Source organism: Jaculus jaculus, chromosome 11 (genome assembly GCF_020740685.1).
Source record: "Jaculus jaculus isolate mJacJac1 chromosome 11, mJacJac1.mat.Y.cur, whole genome shotgun sequence".
Lineage (NCBI taxonomy): Eukaryota > Metazoa > Chordata > Mammalia > Rodentia > Dipodidae > Jaculus > Jaculus jaculus.
In genome coordinates, this window is record NC_059112.1 from 74,777,553 (window position 1) to 74,794,241 (window position 16,689).

Below are 16,689 nucleotides of genomic sequence, written 5' to 3' on the forward strand. Positions count from 1 at the left end.
AGGAAAAGAAAATAGAAGGAAATAAAAAGGTCCTTTAAGTAATACATACAATTAAAAAAGAAGCTCACCAAGAATGCTGCTCTCTTAGTTAAGCTGATATCAGCACCAGGGAGATGGAGAAAGATACTGAGGATACTCAACACATACCAAACCAGATATCTAGATGCTCCTAAGGGCCCATCAATGAAGTAGACTTAAAATGCTACCAGCATGGCTCAAGGAATTTTTTGGAAGAGGGGGCAGAAAGATTGTTAGAGCCACAAGTCAGTACATTTTTTATGGAGATATTGCCTCTACCCTATAGCTGACTGCTGCCCCATAATGCATGACATGTAATACCCATGGGGTTGACTTGCATCCCCAATAAGGAAAGCATTTTCAGGAAAGGAGAGGGGAAAAGGGAAAGGATGGTACCAACATATGATGTTTACATGCAAAATATGTCCATACCTAATAATAAAAATAAATAAATAAAAAGAAAGTCATAGGGCTGGGAGAGATGGCTTAATGGTTAAGTGCTTGCCTGTAAAGCCTAAGGACGCCAATTTGAGGCTCTATTTTGAGGACCCATGTAAGCCAGATACACAAGTTGGCACATGCATTTGGAGTTAGTTTACAGTGGCTGGAGGCCCTGGTGCACCCAATCTCTCCCTCTCTTTCTCTCTGCCTCTTTCTCTCTGTCTGTTGCTCTCAAATAAATAAATAAAAATAAAAAAGAAGCTCATAAGCCTGAATATTATTCAGTGCCAAAAGGGCATGATATTGTTAAGAAAAAGACATGAAGAACCTCAGAATGAATGAAAGAAGCTGAACTGAAGACTACATGCTTTGTGAATGCAAAAATGTATCATTTTGTCAAGTGCAAAACTAGGAAGGGGATGCATCATCAGTGAACCATTAAGACAGAATATAAATACAGTACTATCATGGTTCTCACAGGTCATCATTCATATGTTCAAGAGCAAAAATAGTATAAAGAGTGGGAGTGAAGCCTATTGTTTACTCTCAGTTTTGGTTGATATCAATAGGCCTATGCAATGCAGGTTCATGAACTGAAATAAAGGTAACACTGCAATGAGGGTTGTTGATAATGGGGAGATTATGATAATGTGGGGTATTTGTAAAACTCCAAACCTACCACTCAATTCTGTTGTGGAGTCCTAAACTGTATTGTAGATAGCTTTGGGAAAGTAATATTTTAAGGGTTAAGGATGAAGCTCAAATTATAGAGCGCTTGCCTACTATGCAGAAAACTCCAGGTTTGATGCTCAGGGCTGCATAAAACAGATATTGTGGCACCTTCCTTAATCTATGCACTGAGGCGGAGGCAGTAGTATGTAAACCTCAATGTCATCCTTCTTCACTTTAGAGCAAGTTTGATGAAAGCTTGGGATTCAATGGATGCAAAAACAAAGAAACAAAATGAAACAACGATAACAACAACAAAAAAGAAAAAGAATGTTTTGAAGAAGTACATGCAGTTGTTTACATTTCACAAGTAGATAGAAGAGAAGATCTCATTTATCAATACTCTTGCAGATTATGTACAGAACTCATGAAGTTCTAATTTGTGTCTTAGCTGGAAAGCCTGAGTTGAAAGAGGATATATCATTAGAAGACAAAATTCCATGAATCTTCTTCATTTAAGTAAACTACATCAGAAGACATAATAGGATTTTTAATTAATTAATTTAGTGCCCAGTATAATAAACATAATGTCTATTTTCTAGGCAAAAGATGGCTGATTTTGCTTGCAGCTCACTATAACATATTCAACACTTTGAACTTTGGAGTTCCTCACTTGTTACACAAACCTGATACAACTGCAACATTGACATGTACCACGTGGTATGTGGTATGATCCCCCATTCCACAGTGGGACCTGGGGAGTCAGGACAACTGAAGATGACCTGAAGGTTCTATCTCTACTGTGTTATAAACATGGAAGCCTGGTCTCTGACTCAGCATCTTTGGTAATGTGAAAGGTCACTTCCTGACTGGCAGGACAGGTATAAATATGAATTCTTTCCTCAACACAGTACTTCTAGCAAGATATGCTGCAAAAATATATCAGACTCTTGAAAACAGTAGACTTGCCTGATAAATGTGTTTAGAGCAGGTAGTTGGCATGGTAGGATATAACCTCCACGAATATGTAGATTTATTTTATCAAAAGGAGTTGAGAATGTGTGAAATTGTCCTCTGATACCTATATCAGCCCTCTGGAAATGAAAGGAAGAAATTGAATCATTAGTAATATTAACATTAGATTGGACACATTTGTGAAATCAAATATTGTAATATGTAATAAAAATAACTTAAATAAAACATGTATTCAAGACACCCTGTTGTTTAAAGCATAACATTAGTGCCTAGTTAAATTGAAGTATTTTTCATAGCTGTTTTAGCAGAGCTCATGTACAGAAAATTGTGTGGATTCTGAAAGATCAAAGACCTTTCAATGATCACTTGGTAAGACCAGTAAAACACAGTGACTTTTGTGGATATAGTGTGCAATTTCTGTGTTTATTTGCTGAAACAAATCAATGACTATATAACATATAGTGTAATAAATTAACTCTCTCTTATGGTGCTTTTACTTTAGTCAACTATAATATACAAGGAATAGTTTGTACTCATCTTTAGTGGAAAATAACTATGTAAATAATTTATCTTAACATAGAGGCTTCCAAATTTTACATATTTTTATTTAGTCAATTCCAAAGAAAAACTTACTGTATGATAGTCAAACCATCGAGCATCAGGAACATAGCCATGTACACTGGTAACAAACTGAAATTCAAAGATAATGCCATTAAACTCACATTAAAATAGGATTTTGTGAACAAAATATATAAAAAGACTTACTGGATCAAGAGCAGGGGTGACCATTAAAGCTGGTCCCCACAGGAACTGCTTAAAAATATCCCATGTTGTCTTGTCATTGAAGAACCTTGAAATAAAGCATACAAACAATTAAATTAAATAAAAAATGTAATCTCTTATAAATAATGTAACATATTTATTCCAATTAAATTTCATAGTATATACTGAGGAGGGTTCACAGTGGAATGGGGGCAGGGAGAAGGGAAATGGTGGTACTAACATATGATGCATTTGTACAACTTTCTACTTTAATAAAGAAAAAAATGATAAGAAAAAAGAATTGTAAAAAATTGAAAAAGGGGCTGGAGAGATGGCATAGTGGTTAAGCGCTTGCCTGTGATGCTTAAGGACCCCGGTTCGAGGCTCAGTTCCCCAGGTCCCACGTTAGCCAGATGCACAAGGGGGTGCACGTGTCTGGAGTTCGTTTGCAGAGGCTGGAAGCCCTGGCGCGCCCATTCTCTCCCTCTCCCTCTATCTGTCTTTCTCTCTGTGTCTGTCGCTCTCAAATAAATAAATAATTAATTTAAAAAAATTGAAAAAGAAGAAAAAAACCAATTGGAATGTGCAGCATTACAATACTACAGTACTTTAAGAGTAGAACCAAAAGTAATATTCTAAAAAAAAAAAAAAAAAACAACAGTGGATTGTTTAAAGGTTATAAAACCAATATAATGACTAATCATTCTGGCATATGGTTCCTATCAGATAATCCGAAAACTAGAAAGAAGCAATTATGAATACCCATCCTGGAATACAATTATAACTTTATACCTATATTGCAAGAAAGTTGGATTTTTTAATTTAAAAAAACTCACAATTAAGCATTTAGTCCACACCCATAATCCTAAAATGTTGGACCTGAGCAAGGGCAACTGCACAGGATGGAGGCCAGCTTGAGCTACACAATGAGTACAAGTAAGGTCCAGATGTACACAAAGAGACCCACCTTCAGAGACAGCAAACAAACAAAAAAAGAAAGAAAGAAAAAGGAAAACAAAACAAGGCACAGTGAAATGTGTCTAACATCCCAACATTAAAAAAAAGTAATGGGAAGTAAACATGTTCAGAATACATGATATACATATATGATGTTGTCAACAAATAAATAAGCAAAGTTACTCGCATTGATTCTCCATGAAATTAAATTTGCAAGATTTTTTCATATATAGATTTGAGCTTGAGGTAATAAACCTAAAACAAACTTCTAAGGATAAAGTTTAAGCTGTTTTAGGGCCCACGTTTGAGATTACCAGATAGAGAGGATGCCTTCTCCAAACAGGCAATTATATTTAAGTGGTTTATTTCAAAGCATTTAAACTCAGCCAATTAAATCATTGGAGAAAATATTTATTTTCTCTAAGAAACTTTTAAAAGTATTTAGTACAAGATATTTAAAGCATTTTGAATCATACCTAGCATTGTGTAGGTATTTTTGAAATAGGTTTTTTGCTTTTTAATAATTTAAGAATATATTTCATTTGATAGTTATATTAGGGTGTTAGATTATTTTTTGTAAATGTTTTATTGACTCAAAATTCATATTAATGGAAGAGTAAAATATTTCACTATAGGAAATTATTGGGACCACAGAGAAGGCTTGGCAGCTAAAGGTGCTTGCTTTCAAAGCTTGCCAGCCTGGGTTCAATTCCATAGCCACCCATGTAAAGCTAGACACACATTCATTTGAAGCTACAAGAAACCCTGGCATGCTCAAACATATACATACTTACACATAAGCATATGCAGAGAAATTAGTGCAATTAAAATATATTTATGGGGCTAGAGGGATGGCTTAGACGTTAAAGTGCTTGCCTAAAAGCTAAAGGACCCAAGTTCAATTCCACAGGATCCACATAAGCTAGATGCACAAGGTGGTGCATGTGTCTGGAGTTCATTCACAGCAGCAAGAGGCCCTGGTGTAACTATTCTCTCTCTTTCTGCCTCTTTTTCTCAAATAAATTAAAAAAACCCATATATATATATATATATATACACACACATACATACACACACACATATACACATATACATATACAATGAGCTGGAGAGATGACTTAGCAGTTAAGACATTTGACTGCAAAGCGAAAGGCCCAGGATAGATTCCCCAGGACCCATGTAAGCCAGATGCACAGGGATGTATGTGTCTGTAGTTTGTTTGCAATGGTTAAGAGGCCCTGGCATGCCATTCTCCCTCTCTGCCTCTTTCTCTCCCTCTCAAATAAATAAATAAAATACTTAAAATATATTTTTTGCAGTAAATTGAAATTATCACTTCATGGAAGGAAAGAATAAATTTTACACTTACTCATGCAAAAGGGGTCTGATAACTGTGCCACCATGTGCATGGATTTCATGCATTTGTGTATAGAAATAAGGTAGTAAAGTATATCTAATAGATAGAATTTCCTTTGACATTTGAGCAAAAGTTTCATTCCAGGAAACAGGATCTTGTCTCTGAAACAAAACAAAATTATATAAGCATGAGTTATTATCTCTTTAAATAACAATATTAAAATATTCCCTAACCCTATTTATAGAATTAAAGCAATAAATTATATTAACCATTTTACTTATGTGTGTTTTCACCAAAAATATGCTATATTTCCATTTTATATTATAAAGTAAAAAAGAAGACATGGTATTAATTTTAATACGATAAACATAAATTAAGTCCAAGGTTTGATTTAGTTTAGGTAGCCATACATCCAGACTAGTCCATAATCTTGAAGATGACAAATATGGGAGATGAGAAACATAGGAAAGAAATGATATGAAGTGCTACACAAACGTAGCTGGAAATTATGAGAGGCATATAGAGCTCACCATGAAAACCCCTTGCAAAATACATCCTCATAAGAAATAAAGTGAGTTTGAGAGGAGAAAAGAGAATGATGCAAAATGATTAGGTGATTCAATCTTAAATGAAAGAACATATAGAAGTCTGTTTTGTAATACACATACTGTAGTTCAAAGCACTGAAATACATTAGTGCAGAAATAATCTATAAATGTATTTTTGACTATCAGGTAAACATAATAGATGGTAATCACAATTTTATATTTTTATTTGTACCATGGACACAAAGTTGCCACATAATTGCAAAGAACTTAGAATTGTGTAATGTTTATATAGATTTCTACTTTATTAGAATTTGGGGAAAAAGAGGTTTTGAGTTACTGAGTTTTGTCATTGGTAGATAGAGTTTCACAAAATACAAATACCTGAAAGTAAAAATGTCCAGAATGATTCGTGTTCATATTATTAATATTTTCATAGTCAATACAAGAAAAAGAGGCAAAGATCCTAATAGCTTTTCAACTTAATTAATTTTGTTGATGTATTTCTATTTCATGTACACTTCAAATACATTAACACTTCAAATACATTAACTTATTTTTAAACAAGTTGAGAATTAAATTATTTTCTGTTTACTTATAAAAGTTTCTTTTATACTTTCCTCCTTCTCTATTTTATCTATCCTCAAAAATGTGAGCCATTCTGCAATCTCAGGGCTTTTCATGTTACCTCTACCTGACATGGCATCCTCCATGTATTTAGATTATTTCTTCCACTGAATATTTGGTCAAATACCACCTCATCTGAGACCTGATGACATCATTCAGAATCTGTATGTATGTATGTATGTATGTTTTATAGATAGGTAGATCAATAGATTAGACAGACAGATAGATGATAGATAGATAGATGATATTTAGATAGATAGATAGATAGATAGATAGATAGATAGATAGATAGATAGATAGACAGACAGATAGACAGATAGATAGAGGATAGATGCTGTGTGCTGTGTGTGTTTGTACTGTTTCAATAAAATATCATTAGGAGAGATACTACAAATATTGAGGGGTATAATTTGAATCTTTTTAAAACTTAGTCTCTTTTCAGGCTTTCCTTAACTCATATCCTGCTATTCCAATCAATATATTCTTAAATTATAAAATCATGTCCCTGTGGCCTCCCTTTCAAATTGCATCAAAATATGGTCCTATCTGGCTTCTTCCCTTGTATTTTGGCACTTTTAAAAACAATTATTTTTGTCTTATTTCAACTGAAGTTTTGGTGGTGCAAAGATTTCACAGCTCATCATTAACTCTGTCTGAATTCTGTTAAAAGGTCTGGATCATATCTTCAAAGACTCTCTCTTACATCTTTAATGACTGGTGTGTGGCCAATTTATCTTTTCTCTGCACGGTTTATTGAAAACCATTACCACAAGTTAATAACAAGTAAGATATTGCCTCTGCTTATAATTCTCTGTGATGTTTTAGATTATTTCATATGCCACTTAAAATATGTCATCCAAATAATTCAATGAAGTTTAGAAAATTCTCATTACCCAGAAACTCATAACTGGTTCTCATAACTTTCTTTTCCTTTTATCCTTTCTCAGTTAATCATTCATTTCTACATACATGTGCTTTCAAGTCTACCCAGTTCACTCACTCTTACAATGACTTTCACTTGCATTCCTTTAGGTTTAGCTGATGGTGTTTTGTTTTTTTGTTTTTTTTTTTTTTTTTTTTTTTTTTTTTTTTTTTTTTTTTAATCAATTCTAGTTTGAAAGACCCTCTACAATCAGAACTTTTACTGATTCTTTAAAAATCCTACTGACCCATTACAGTAAGTATTCCTGCTACCAAGCCATTTACCCTGGTGACATGTCAAGTAATAAAACTTAGAAAGAAGTGAACTGAGATATTCTTTATAAATGTTCAAAGAAATGAAGAGTTTATAGTCAATTAAAACCACGCCAGCAAAACTTCTAATGTTTCTGGGAGGAAAGGAACAGAGGTTAAGGTGGTAATTACATACTCTAGTGAATGCAATATTGTGATTTCTTGAATATGGGTAAAATGCTCCAAGCTGCATCCAACGAGCGCAGAGGTGATATTCTGAATTGTTGAAAAACCCACAGATATCTGCTCCAACCTAAAATATACCATATATCATTAAATTTTAATAGTGTGTTTCTTAATATTTACAGCTTACAAATATGAAAGCAATGGATCTACTTACATAAGGTATTCCAAAGAGATTAAATTCCATCATGCCTAAGATTATGAAAACAATTAGAAATTTATTATTATTATTATCATTATTATTATTAGTTGTCTTTTCAAGGTAGTGTTTCACTGTAGTCCAGGCTGACCTGGAATTCACTATGTAACCTCAGGGTGGACTCAAATTCATGACGATCCACCTACCTCTGCCTCCTGAGTGCTGGGATTGAAGGCATATGCCACCACACCCATCTTAGAAAATTATCTATAATATATTTTAACATTTTACTTTGACTAAGGAAGGTTATTCCTAATATCAAACTGTATTCATAGTAAAATATCTTGATTTTATTTATATATTGATTTCATACTTATAACATCCATAGTTTTAGTTTGTAGTATTAACAATATTATTAAAATGAAGTAACTATAAGTTTCCATGATGCTTGCAAGATGACAAATTGAGGGCACAACTATGTAAAAAATCCTATAATGGCAGAAGATAGTGTTCCTGGCTTCCTCAATTTCATTTTTGCTAATAAAAGGCATTTCTGCAAACATTCTAATACATATCTTTCTAAAACAAAATAAATTCATTTTATTCAGTAAAATCCCCTAAGAAATGATCAGCACAGGAAAACATAATGAATGTAGTTTTTTTCAATGCAATGTTAAACAAATAGCACTTAACATTATTTTAATTTAATCTGTCATTGGTAAATAGTTTTCAAGTCTTGACAAGAGAGACTCAAGTACTTATTTTCTCTTGAAAATGATCTTATTTACCACTTAATTACTATCAGGAAATTTTTAGTTGAAATGCTTCATTTGCCATTATCTACCAGTGATTTATATACTTTAGCACATAACATCTACCAGATTCTTTCTTAGCTATAGATGTTAGGATGGCAATGTCTTAATTCTGAGGATTTATGAGGTATAATAACTAGCACATGAAAAGATAATATTTTATAAATGCATCAAAATGTATTGGCAAAGATGGCCATTGTCACATACCAATGATTGACTTATCCATATTGCTCCAGTCTGCATAGTTGTCTCCCAGCCAGTGTCCTCCCCATCGTCCTGCTGTGGGGTATGTAGATCGAGAAATGACAATTCCTCTTTTGCCAGTTGTCCTCCGTAATGCACTAATATAGGTGAAGATGTATTGTGAGTGGATATAAGAATAATTTTTTCAAAACCATCTCATTTTTGAATGAGATGGTTTTGAAAAAATTATTCTTATATCCACTTCAAGGAGACAACCTGTCTAGTTTACAATGTTTATATCTATCTTGTAATAGGCAGGTCTTCACAACTGAACATTTACACACTATGCAGGAAAATCCTCAAAGGCATGCAGTATACTTTTCATCCCTTCTAACATTTACCAGAGTGAAATTAATATATATATGTATATTTGTATTTGAACTCATATAATTGTTCAACAAGTGAAACTTAAGCCAACAATCAATAGCATCAAGTCAGTAAATTAATAAAATGTAGCATTTTATTCTAATTCAGTATGTTACTTGACTACTCCAACTCTTACAATAATAACTTATGCATACTTAATATACACATTATTGTGAAGGAAATACTTTATTTTTTCTGTTTTAGACAATAACATAAAGAAATGAATATTTTAATGAGTCATTAAAAGTAAGTAGCCTACTTCATGCAGATATTTTACCCTAAATCAGAGCTCATCCAGAGAATGTACTCCACAAAGACAATTATAAACTCTTCCTTTTTTCCATATTTGGAGAGTGGCTTTAATACCATTTATAATAAAACATAATTCTACTTTTAAGAAAATGTAATACTGTATTAATTTCTATTCCCTGTATTTCTCATTTTCACTTTACCTCTCTCTCTCTTTCTGTGGTATGTTGTGTATAAAACATGAAAGAACACTGTTAGAAGTATAGTTACTTTATGAATATGAGTAAGAGGTGCAGATTTCTCAGGAGATAATATCCCAAATGCACACTCAGATGTACTTTACTCTCAAGTATCCTCATTACCACTATTACTTGTCTGGTAATAGCACAGGCCATGTTGTCCACACTGATCTTTTAGATTAATACAGTCAGCTTTACAGGTTTACATTTCTGGTGATCAACTAACTTATAAACATACTCTGAATATTTCTTCTCTTATGTATAGATAGTATGAAATACTTTTAATATAAAACTAGTGTCACAAAGAGAGAAAAAAATATAAATTACACTTCTCTCTTGAATTTTATTTTACAGAAAGATCTTTAAGAAACCAAGAGTATTTTATTGAATGCTTTTCCAAAATAATAATACTTACTATCACAAATTTATATATGACTTAAAAGTAGATGGCCAAGCACTGAAGAGGCAGAGGTATGAGGATTGCCATGAATTCAGGGCCATCCTAAGACTACATAGTGAATTCCAGGTCAGCCTGGGCTATGATGATACCGTACCTCAAAAAACAAAATAAATAAATAATAAAAACAGGAAGGTGCTAATTTTAACTTGAAATATATGTATATTGAAATATATGTATCAGTATATGATAAAAGTAAGCTTAGTTTTATTTGTTCATATATTTATTTGTTTTGTTTTTTGAGGTAGGGTCTCACTCTGGCCCAGGCTGACCTGGAATTCACTGTGTAGTCTCAGGGTGGCCTAGAACTCATGGTGATCCTCCTACCTCTTCCTCCCAAGTGCTGGGATTAAAGGTGCATGCCACCACACCTGGCATAGTTTTAAAATTGGATTAATAGTATTTCTCATATAAATTATTTTCAGTGTGTTTGAGTGCATCACATGTTAACTTGAAATAGTATGTAATAAGAAGACAACAAGACAACTTGAAAGGTTAGCACATGCTTAACAAAGCCATGTAAATATCTAACTCAATTTTATTGTTCAGAAACTAATGTGTAAGCTGTGTTTAGTATCTGTTCTGATGTCCAAGAGGTAGCTAATAGAAAATTTACCCAAGAAACATTCCAATACTATTTAAAGCTACACCATATTTTGTTTTTGCCTACACAGCTTATTTTCATACTAGAAATTTTCAATTTCTTAAAGTAAATAATCATCCCACCTCAAAAATGTACTCATGCTTCCTCAGTAATATTCAGAATTGCAAAACAACATAATTTTCCAAGTAGCTAATAACTTCAGTCTATAAGAACATCACAGTGAAGAATTTATTTTCAAAAGTTTATACTAGAATACAATCTAAACATCTTAAGAAATACTATTTATTTATGTCTTCTCAAGTAAAAATATTCTATAATTTCTAAAATCCATAAAGGGATCAGAAAATTAAGATATAGAAGACTTATATAGCACTTTAATATTTTTCTGAAATTTGAACATAGAATTTTGACACTGTGCATATTCAAAATGTTTAAAAACATAAGTTCAGAAGCTACTGAGAGCTCAACACTTAATAGATTTAAAATACACCCACCAAGACTTAGGGAATTTTGTAGAAAATGGAGTAGAAAAATTGTAAGAGCCACAAAGTGGGAAGCAATATTCAGAGGCATTGCCCCCAATTCCCACAATAATGAACTGCTACTCTCACAACTCATAACTCATAACCCCATGTAGGAGGGCCCTCAGCAGAATGGGGACAGTAAGGGAGGAAATGATGGTACACACATGATGTGTCAATACAAAGTTTCTAAATAAAAAAAAGAGTTATAATTTTGAATGCATCTCTTATTATGCTTGAATCCTAGCTTTGATCTAGTATTATACTGAATTTTAAATATTAAGAGAAAGATTAATTGAAGACTCAATGCTCCTTGGATGGAATGTCAGTGGTATTCAGTTAAATGATTATTATCAATTTGTTGAAGTGATACACAAGTTGAAAGTCCACTCAATATTTTATTTTACTTAATTTCTGTTTAGTTTCATGCTAGTCAAAGTAAGTACTAACTGGGGGTAAATTTTCTGATAATTTAAGCATCGAAAAGTATTATTAAAATGCTATGGCCTGGATAAGTTAAGGAAAACATTTTGTTTACAGTTCTTATAATTTTACTCAAAATATCTTCATTCTTTATAATCTGTTTAAATATAAAATAAAATAAATTCTTGTTCACTTTTATATTTGTCGTGATTTTTAAACATATAATACTGGAATATATTTTCAGAAGGGAAGTTCAACAATTTTTCACAAAAATTTAAAATAATTTAAAATCTACATATCCATACAAAAAAACAGGAGATTTAAGTTTACCTCCATTATTTAAACTGTTAAGTAATTTTATTTGAGCCTATATTAAAGGATACTCTATAGAAGTTTTTGTTGAATTCTTCCTCATCATTTTATTTAATATTGAAAATAGTTTTAAATTTCCTTAACACCCATATATATCAACAACATTTAAAAAATTCCTTCGATCTGCCTTGACTCTTTTTACACAGTCATAATAAATGTAAGGAGAAATGACTGGTTCACTAAGTCTACCAAAAAAAAATAATAATAATAATAACATAATCTTTCATTCTGCATAGTTGTTTGCAAAGTTTAATTTATGACCCTTTGTAGTGACAAATATTTTTCACTGTTTCTCTATTATTACAACTTTTTAATTTAATTTAATTTAATTTATTTGTTTGTTTGAAAGAGACACAGTAGGAGAGAGAGAGAGAACAGGTGTGCCACTAGACCTGCAAACAACCTCCAGATGCAGACAACACCTTGTGCATCTGATTTCAAACCTAGATCCTTTGGCTTTGCAGGCAAGTGCTTTAACTGCTAAGCCATCTCTCCAGCCCCCTATTACAACTTTTATCTCAAAGCATGTAATATTTGGCAACGATCATCAGTAAATTCTTATTATTTTGTTATTTTTAAAAATATCTTACCTTAAGTATGACAGAAAAGTAAGTAATGACATGTTGACAATAAGTATTTGTTTTAATCATTCTCTGTTTTCTAATATCTGTATTTCTATGCAAAGTGAAATTTAGTGACTTAATTGTGTCCTAATATTACATTTAAACATTTTATAACTAGCTTTATGAAAATACATTGTTGAAAATCATTTTGAGATGACATAGGGCCTCTATATCTTATTTGTGAACAAACCTGTAATCACATATTCATGTAATTATTTCTCATGTAATCCAACTACTTTGAATTAAATGAGCTAGATGCAAGAAGGTAAGAATATATTAATTTATGTAATATTAATAGGAGTTCTATTAATACCTTTTACTTCAAATGGTTTTCATCCTTATTTTTTACTTCTTTGAGGGAGACAGAGGGAGAGAGAGGCACATGAAAAGTTGAGAGGATTGGCAAGCCAGGGAACTTCAGACGCATGTGCCACTTTTCATCTGGCTTACATGTATATTGGGGAACCAAACATGGGTCCTTAGGCTTCTCAGACAAGGCTTTTAACTGCTAAACCATCTCTTCAGACTGGTTTTCATTCTTGTACCTACTTCACTCATTTATTAGAACAGTAATTTTCAAACTGAGATGCTCTTTATACCACTTTAGAGAAATTTAAACATATAGAGATATATGCCATAGAAAATCCCGCTTAATTTAATAGCAATTAAAAACCTTCAGGCAAATTATCAGATTCTACCATTCATGAGGCTAAGTAAAGAGAATGATGAAGCCAGGCTGTGCTACATAGAGTGAAACTACATTCCTCATTCATACTAGTATCTCAGCTCTACGGTCATACATGGATAACGAGTTCAACATTTACAGCAAAGCTGGGAGCTTTAATAAAGGGCTTTAATAAGGATTTTAATTCTGTTAGAATAGTTTGCTTTCCATCATTAATGGACACACATTAGGGGTTTATTTAGAATGCAGATGGCTAGTGTGAACATGAAAGAAAAACCCAGTATCAGTCTTGTATGCTGTGTTTGCTAATCCTCAATTTAAATAGCAGATGTAGCCAAGTTCACACTATGTTATTGACTCACTTATTTGTGTACTCATTAAACACTCTGATAGGTACTCTACAAAACAAAATTAAAATTAGATTTGTTGAAATAATATGAGACTGTAAAATCACTAAAAATATAATGATAATTGGTGATGATATATTGGTATGTAGGTATATAGTCAGCTAACTATGTAGGTAGGTGGATAGATAGGTAGATGATAGTTAGATAGATAGACAGACAGATAGATAGAATGGCAGACAGATAGGTAGAAATTAATTTTGTCCAAATCTTAAGAATGAAGAAGTTCCAAAAACCTTTTAGAAAGGGAATGGCTACAAGATCTCAATGTAATTCTTCAAATAGGTAGCATCAAAGTCATAACCATAAAGACATAAAGGACTCAGAAAAAGGAAAGTTGAAAATATTGCTTACTCAAGGGTGGGTTTTACTTGTGACCATCCGTATAGGTTGTGGACATCATAGTGCAGAACTGAGGATCCATCACTAAGAATTTGTTCTGTTTCCATGCACATTGTTCTGAAGTGTAACCCCTCAGTTCTTTTCGTAAGATCTGAGGGAAATCAATGAAAGTATATTGCCAAAGTATGAACAACCTCATGAAACAGTGTAGCTTATAACTATATATTCTTTTATTTTAAATTTGTAGATTTAATTTAAGATCGCTGATTTTTTTCATATTCATGAACACAATTGGACATTTTCATTCAGGCATATATATAACGGTGGCTAATTCAGGATAATTAGAATATCCATCACCTTAAACTTTTATCATTTCTGTATGGTAAGTATATTAAAAAACTACCCCTGAAAATATTTTGAGATATATAATAGATTATTATCAATCATAATTTTCCTTCTGTGATGAATAAAATTACACATACTGGTATATTCTTTCACAAAGACATTACACCAACATAATTATTAATTTTAAATATTGGTGCATTTTGTATATGCCACAATCAAATACTTAAAATGATTTGTAGTTACAAATGATCAGCATGAATTTATAAAAATATAAAAAGTAAGATAATTTCTAAATGTATACGATTTAATATATTAAGTAAAAAATACTGATTAAGTACATTTTATTAAAAGAATCTAATTGCAACCTTCTTGCTCATAGTTATTGACATTTTCTCAACATTTTCTTTGACTTCATATCCTAACAGACCAAGTCAAAAGTGAGCAGACTAATGAAACTTTTCTTCCATTTTTTTCCCACTTAAAGGCTCACTATTAACATTTTGAAAGAGCAAAATGGATTTTTTTTTTAATCTAGAAGTGTTCTTAAGCAACCATAATGCAAATTTTCATACAAAATTGAAGTTGTGGATACCAAAAGAAAATGTATTTAATATTTTCTTTAAATAATGTTAAATAATATTCTTGGAGGTAGCACATTGCATGGGCCATTGTAGGGTAGTGGTTGAAACTTTTGAGTATGAATCTATTCACTGCAGCATGAGGTAGCTAGGAACAAATGATATGCCCAAAGTTATTTATTAGAGGTAAGGCAGGGTTACTGCACCTGGTAAATAAGGTGGGAAGTTGTATTTATCATCTCTGCATTTATTTGTAGTCGTTCCATTTACAAAACTTGATGGTTCATTCATATCCTTAAGGAGAGAATGAAAGATTTTAAAACATTTAACAACATGTATGTTCACAAGATTAAGTTGGAAGCCTAGAATACTGTGGATCACAACTGTGATCTCAATAATGTATATATTGAAGCAAAATACTGATAATTTGAGGCCAGCCTGGTTTATATAGGAACTAGAAAATTCTAGGCCAGCCTGATCCACAGAATGAGGTTCTATCTTAAAACAAACAAACAAAGAAAATCTTAAAGTTTTGGATTGAAGATAAATTTGTTTTAACATTGTGCTTAATCTGTATTCCAAAAATATAAAGAATCTCACTGGCACCACAAAGTTTAACATCAAATAGTTTAATTTAGCTCAGCATTAAAAAAATTATAATATATGCCTCTTTTGTGAACTATAAAATGCTATATATTTCTCTGTATACATATAAAAGTGAATTAAATTTATATTTCCAAGAAATACCTTGAATTATGGTTGTATGCACCTTATCCCTTTCTTCTCTTATACCTTGTGGAAGTTTAAGTAGATGGCCTCAGTATATTCAGTGTTTTATTAGTTTTTAGTTTGTATCTGCAACCACCTGGCCAGGGGCAATGTCACTAGGCAGATCATTTAAGTGTGGTGGGTTTGAGATTTCAATCTAAAGATACGCAAAGTGTGTCTAGCTGGAGTTCCTGAAGTGTGCTGTTCTGTGTGGCTTTTGGCTTTTGGGCTTGTGGCCTCTCACTCTCTTCATGGACCTGTGAAAGCAAGCCAGCTTCTTCTGCCATTATGGGACTTCCCCTGGATCTGTAAGCTTCAATAAATCCCTTTTTCCGTAACTGTGCCTGGTCTGGAAGTTCATCTCAGTGAACCTGAAGCTGTCTGCTACACACCTCCATACATTAACTTGGTAGCAACTGTTATTATATGTTAAAGTTTAATATCTTAAAATTACAGAGAGCTTCAACAAGTAGCTGTGTTGAGCACATATGTTAGAGTCTCAGTCATTATATAGAAACAGACAGTGATCTACCTAGCATTAAATGGTGGTTTCCTCTCCCTGAGAATAAGTCATCTTCAATGAACAGGTTATCATTGTCAGAAATCTATTCAGAGAGCCTCATGGTTCAGAAATTTGTATATTAACTATACTTATGGCCTTATTATTTTTCAAGACTGAAATTTATGCATTTTATTTATGAAATTTAAGAATTATATCCTTCCATGCTTGCACATATCATCATCTGCATAAAA

At 32.3% G+C, this 16,689-nt stretch overlaps 1 protein-coding gene across 1 annotated transcript in view; it reads right to left on the reverse strand.

Moving 5' to 3' along the window:
- Si (sucrase-isomaltase) overlaps positions 1–16,689 on the reverse strand; it is a 112,015-nt gene that overhangs the window by 6,696 nt on the left and 88,630 nt on the right. Inside the window, exons 35-43 of the mRNA XM_045161822.1 lie at positions 15,375–15,462; positions 14,258–14,396; positions 8,925–9,058; positions 7,924–7,958; positions 7,720–7,836; positions 5,192–5,340; positions 2,869–2,953; positions 2,737–2,793; positions 2,098–2,222 (exon numbers count right to left, since the gene is read on the reverse strand). Of these exons, the coding sequence (XP_045017757.1) occupies positions 2,098–2,222; positions 2,737–2,793; positions 2,869–2,953; positions 5,192–5,340; positions 7,720–7,836; positions 7,924–7,958; positions 8,925–9,058; positions 14,258–14,396; positions 15,375–15,462 (929 nt within the window). The remainder of the gene's footprint in view (positions 1–2,097; positions 2,223–2,736; positions 2,794–2,868; positions 2,954–5,191; positions 5,341–7,719; positions 7,837–7,923; positions 7,959–8,924; positions 9,059–14,257; positions 14,397–15,374; positions 15,463–16,689) is intronic.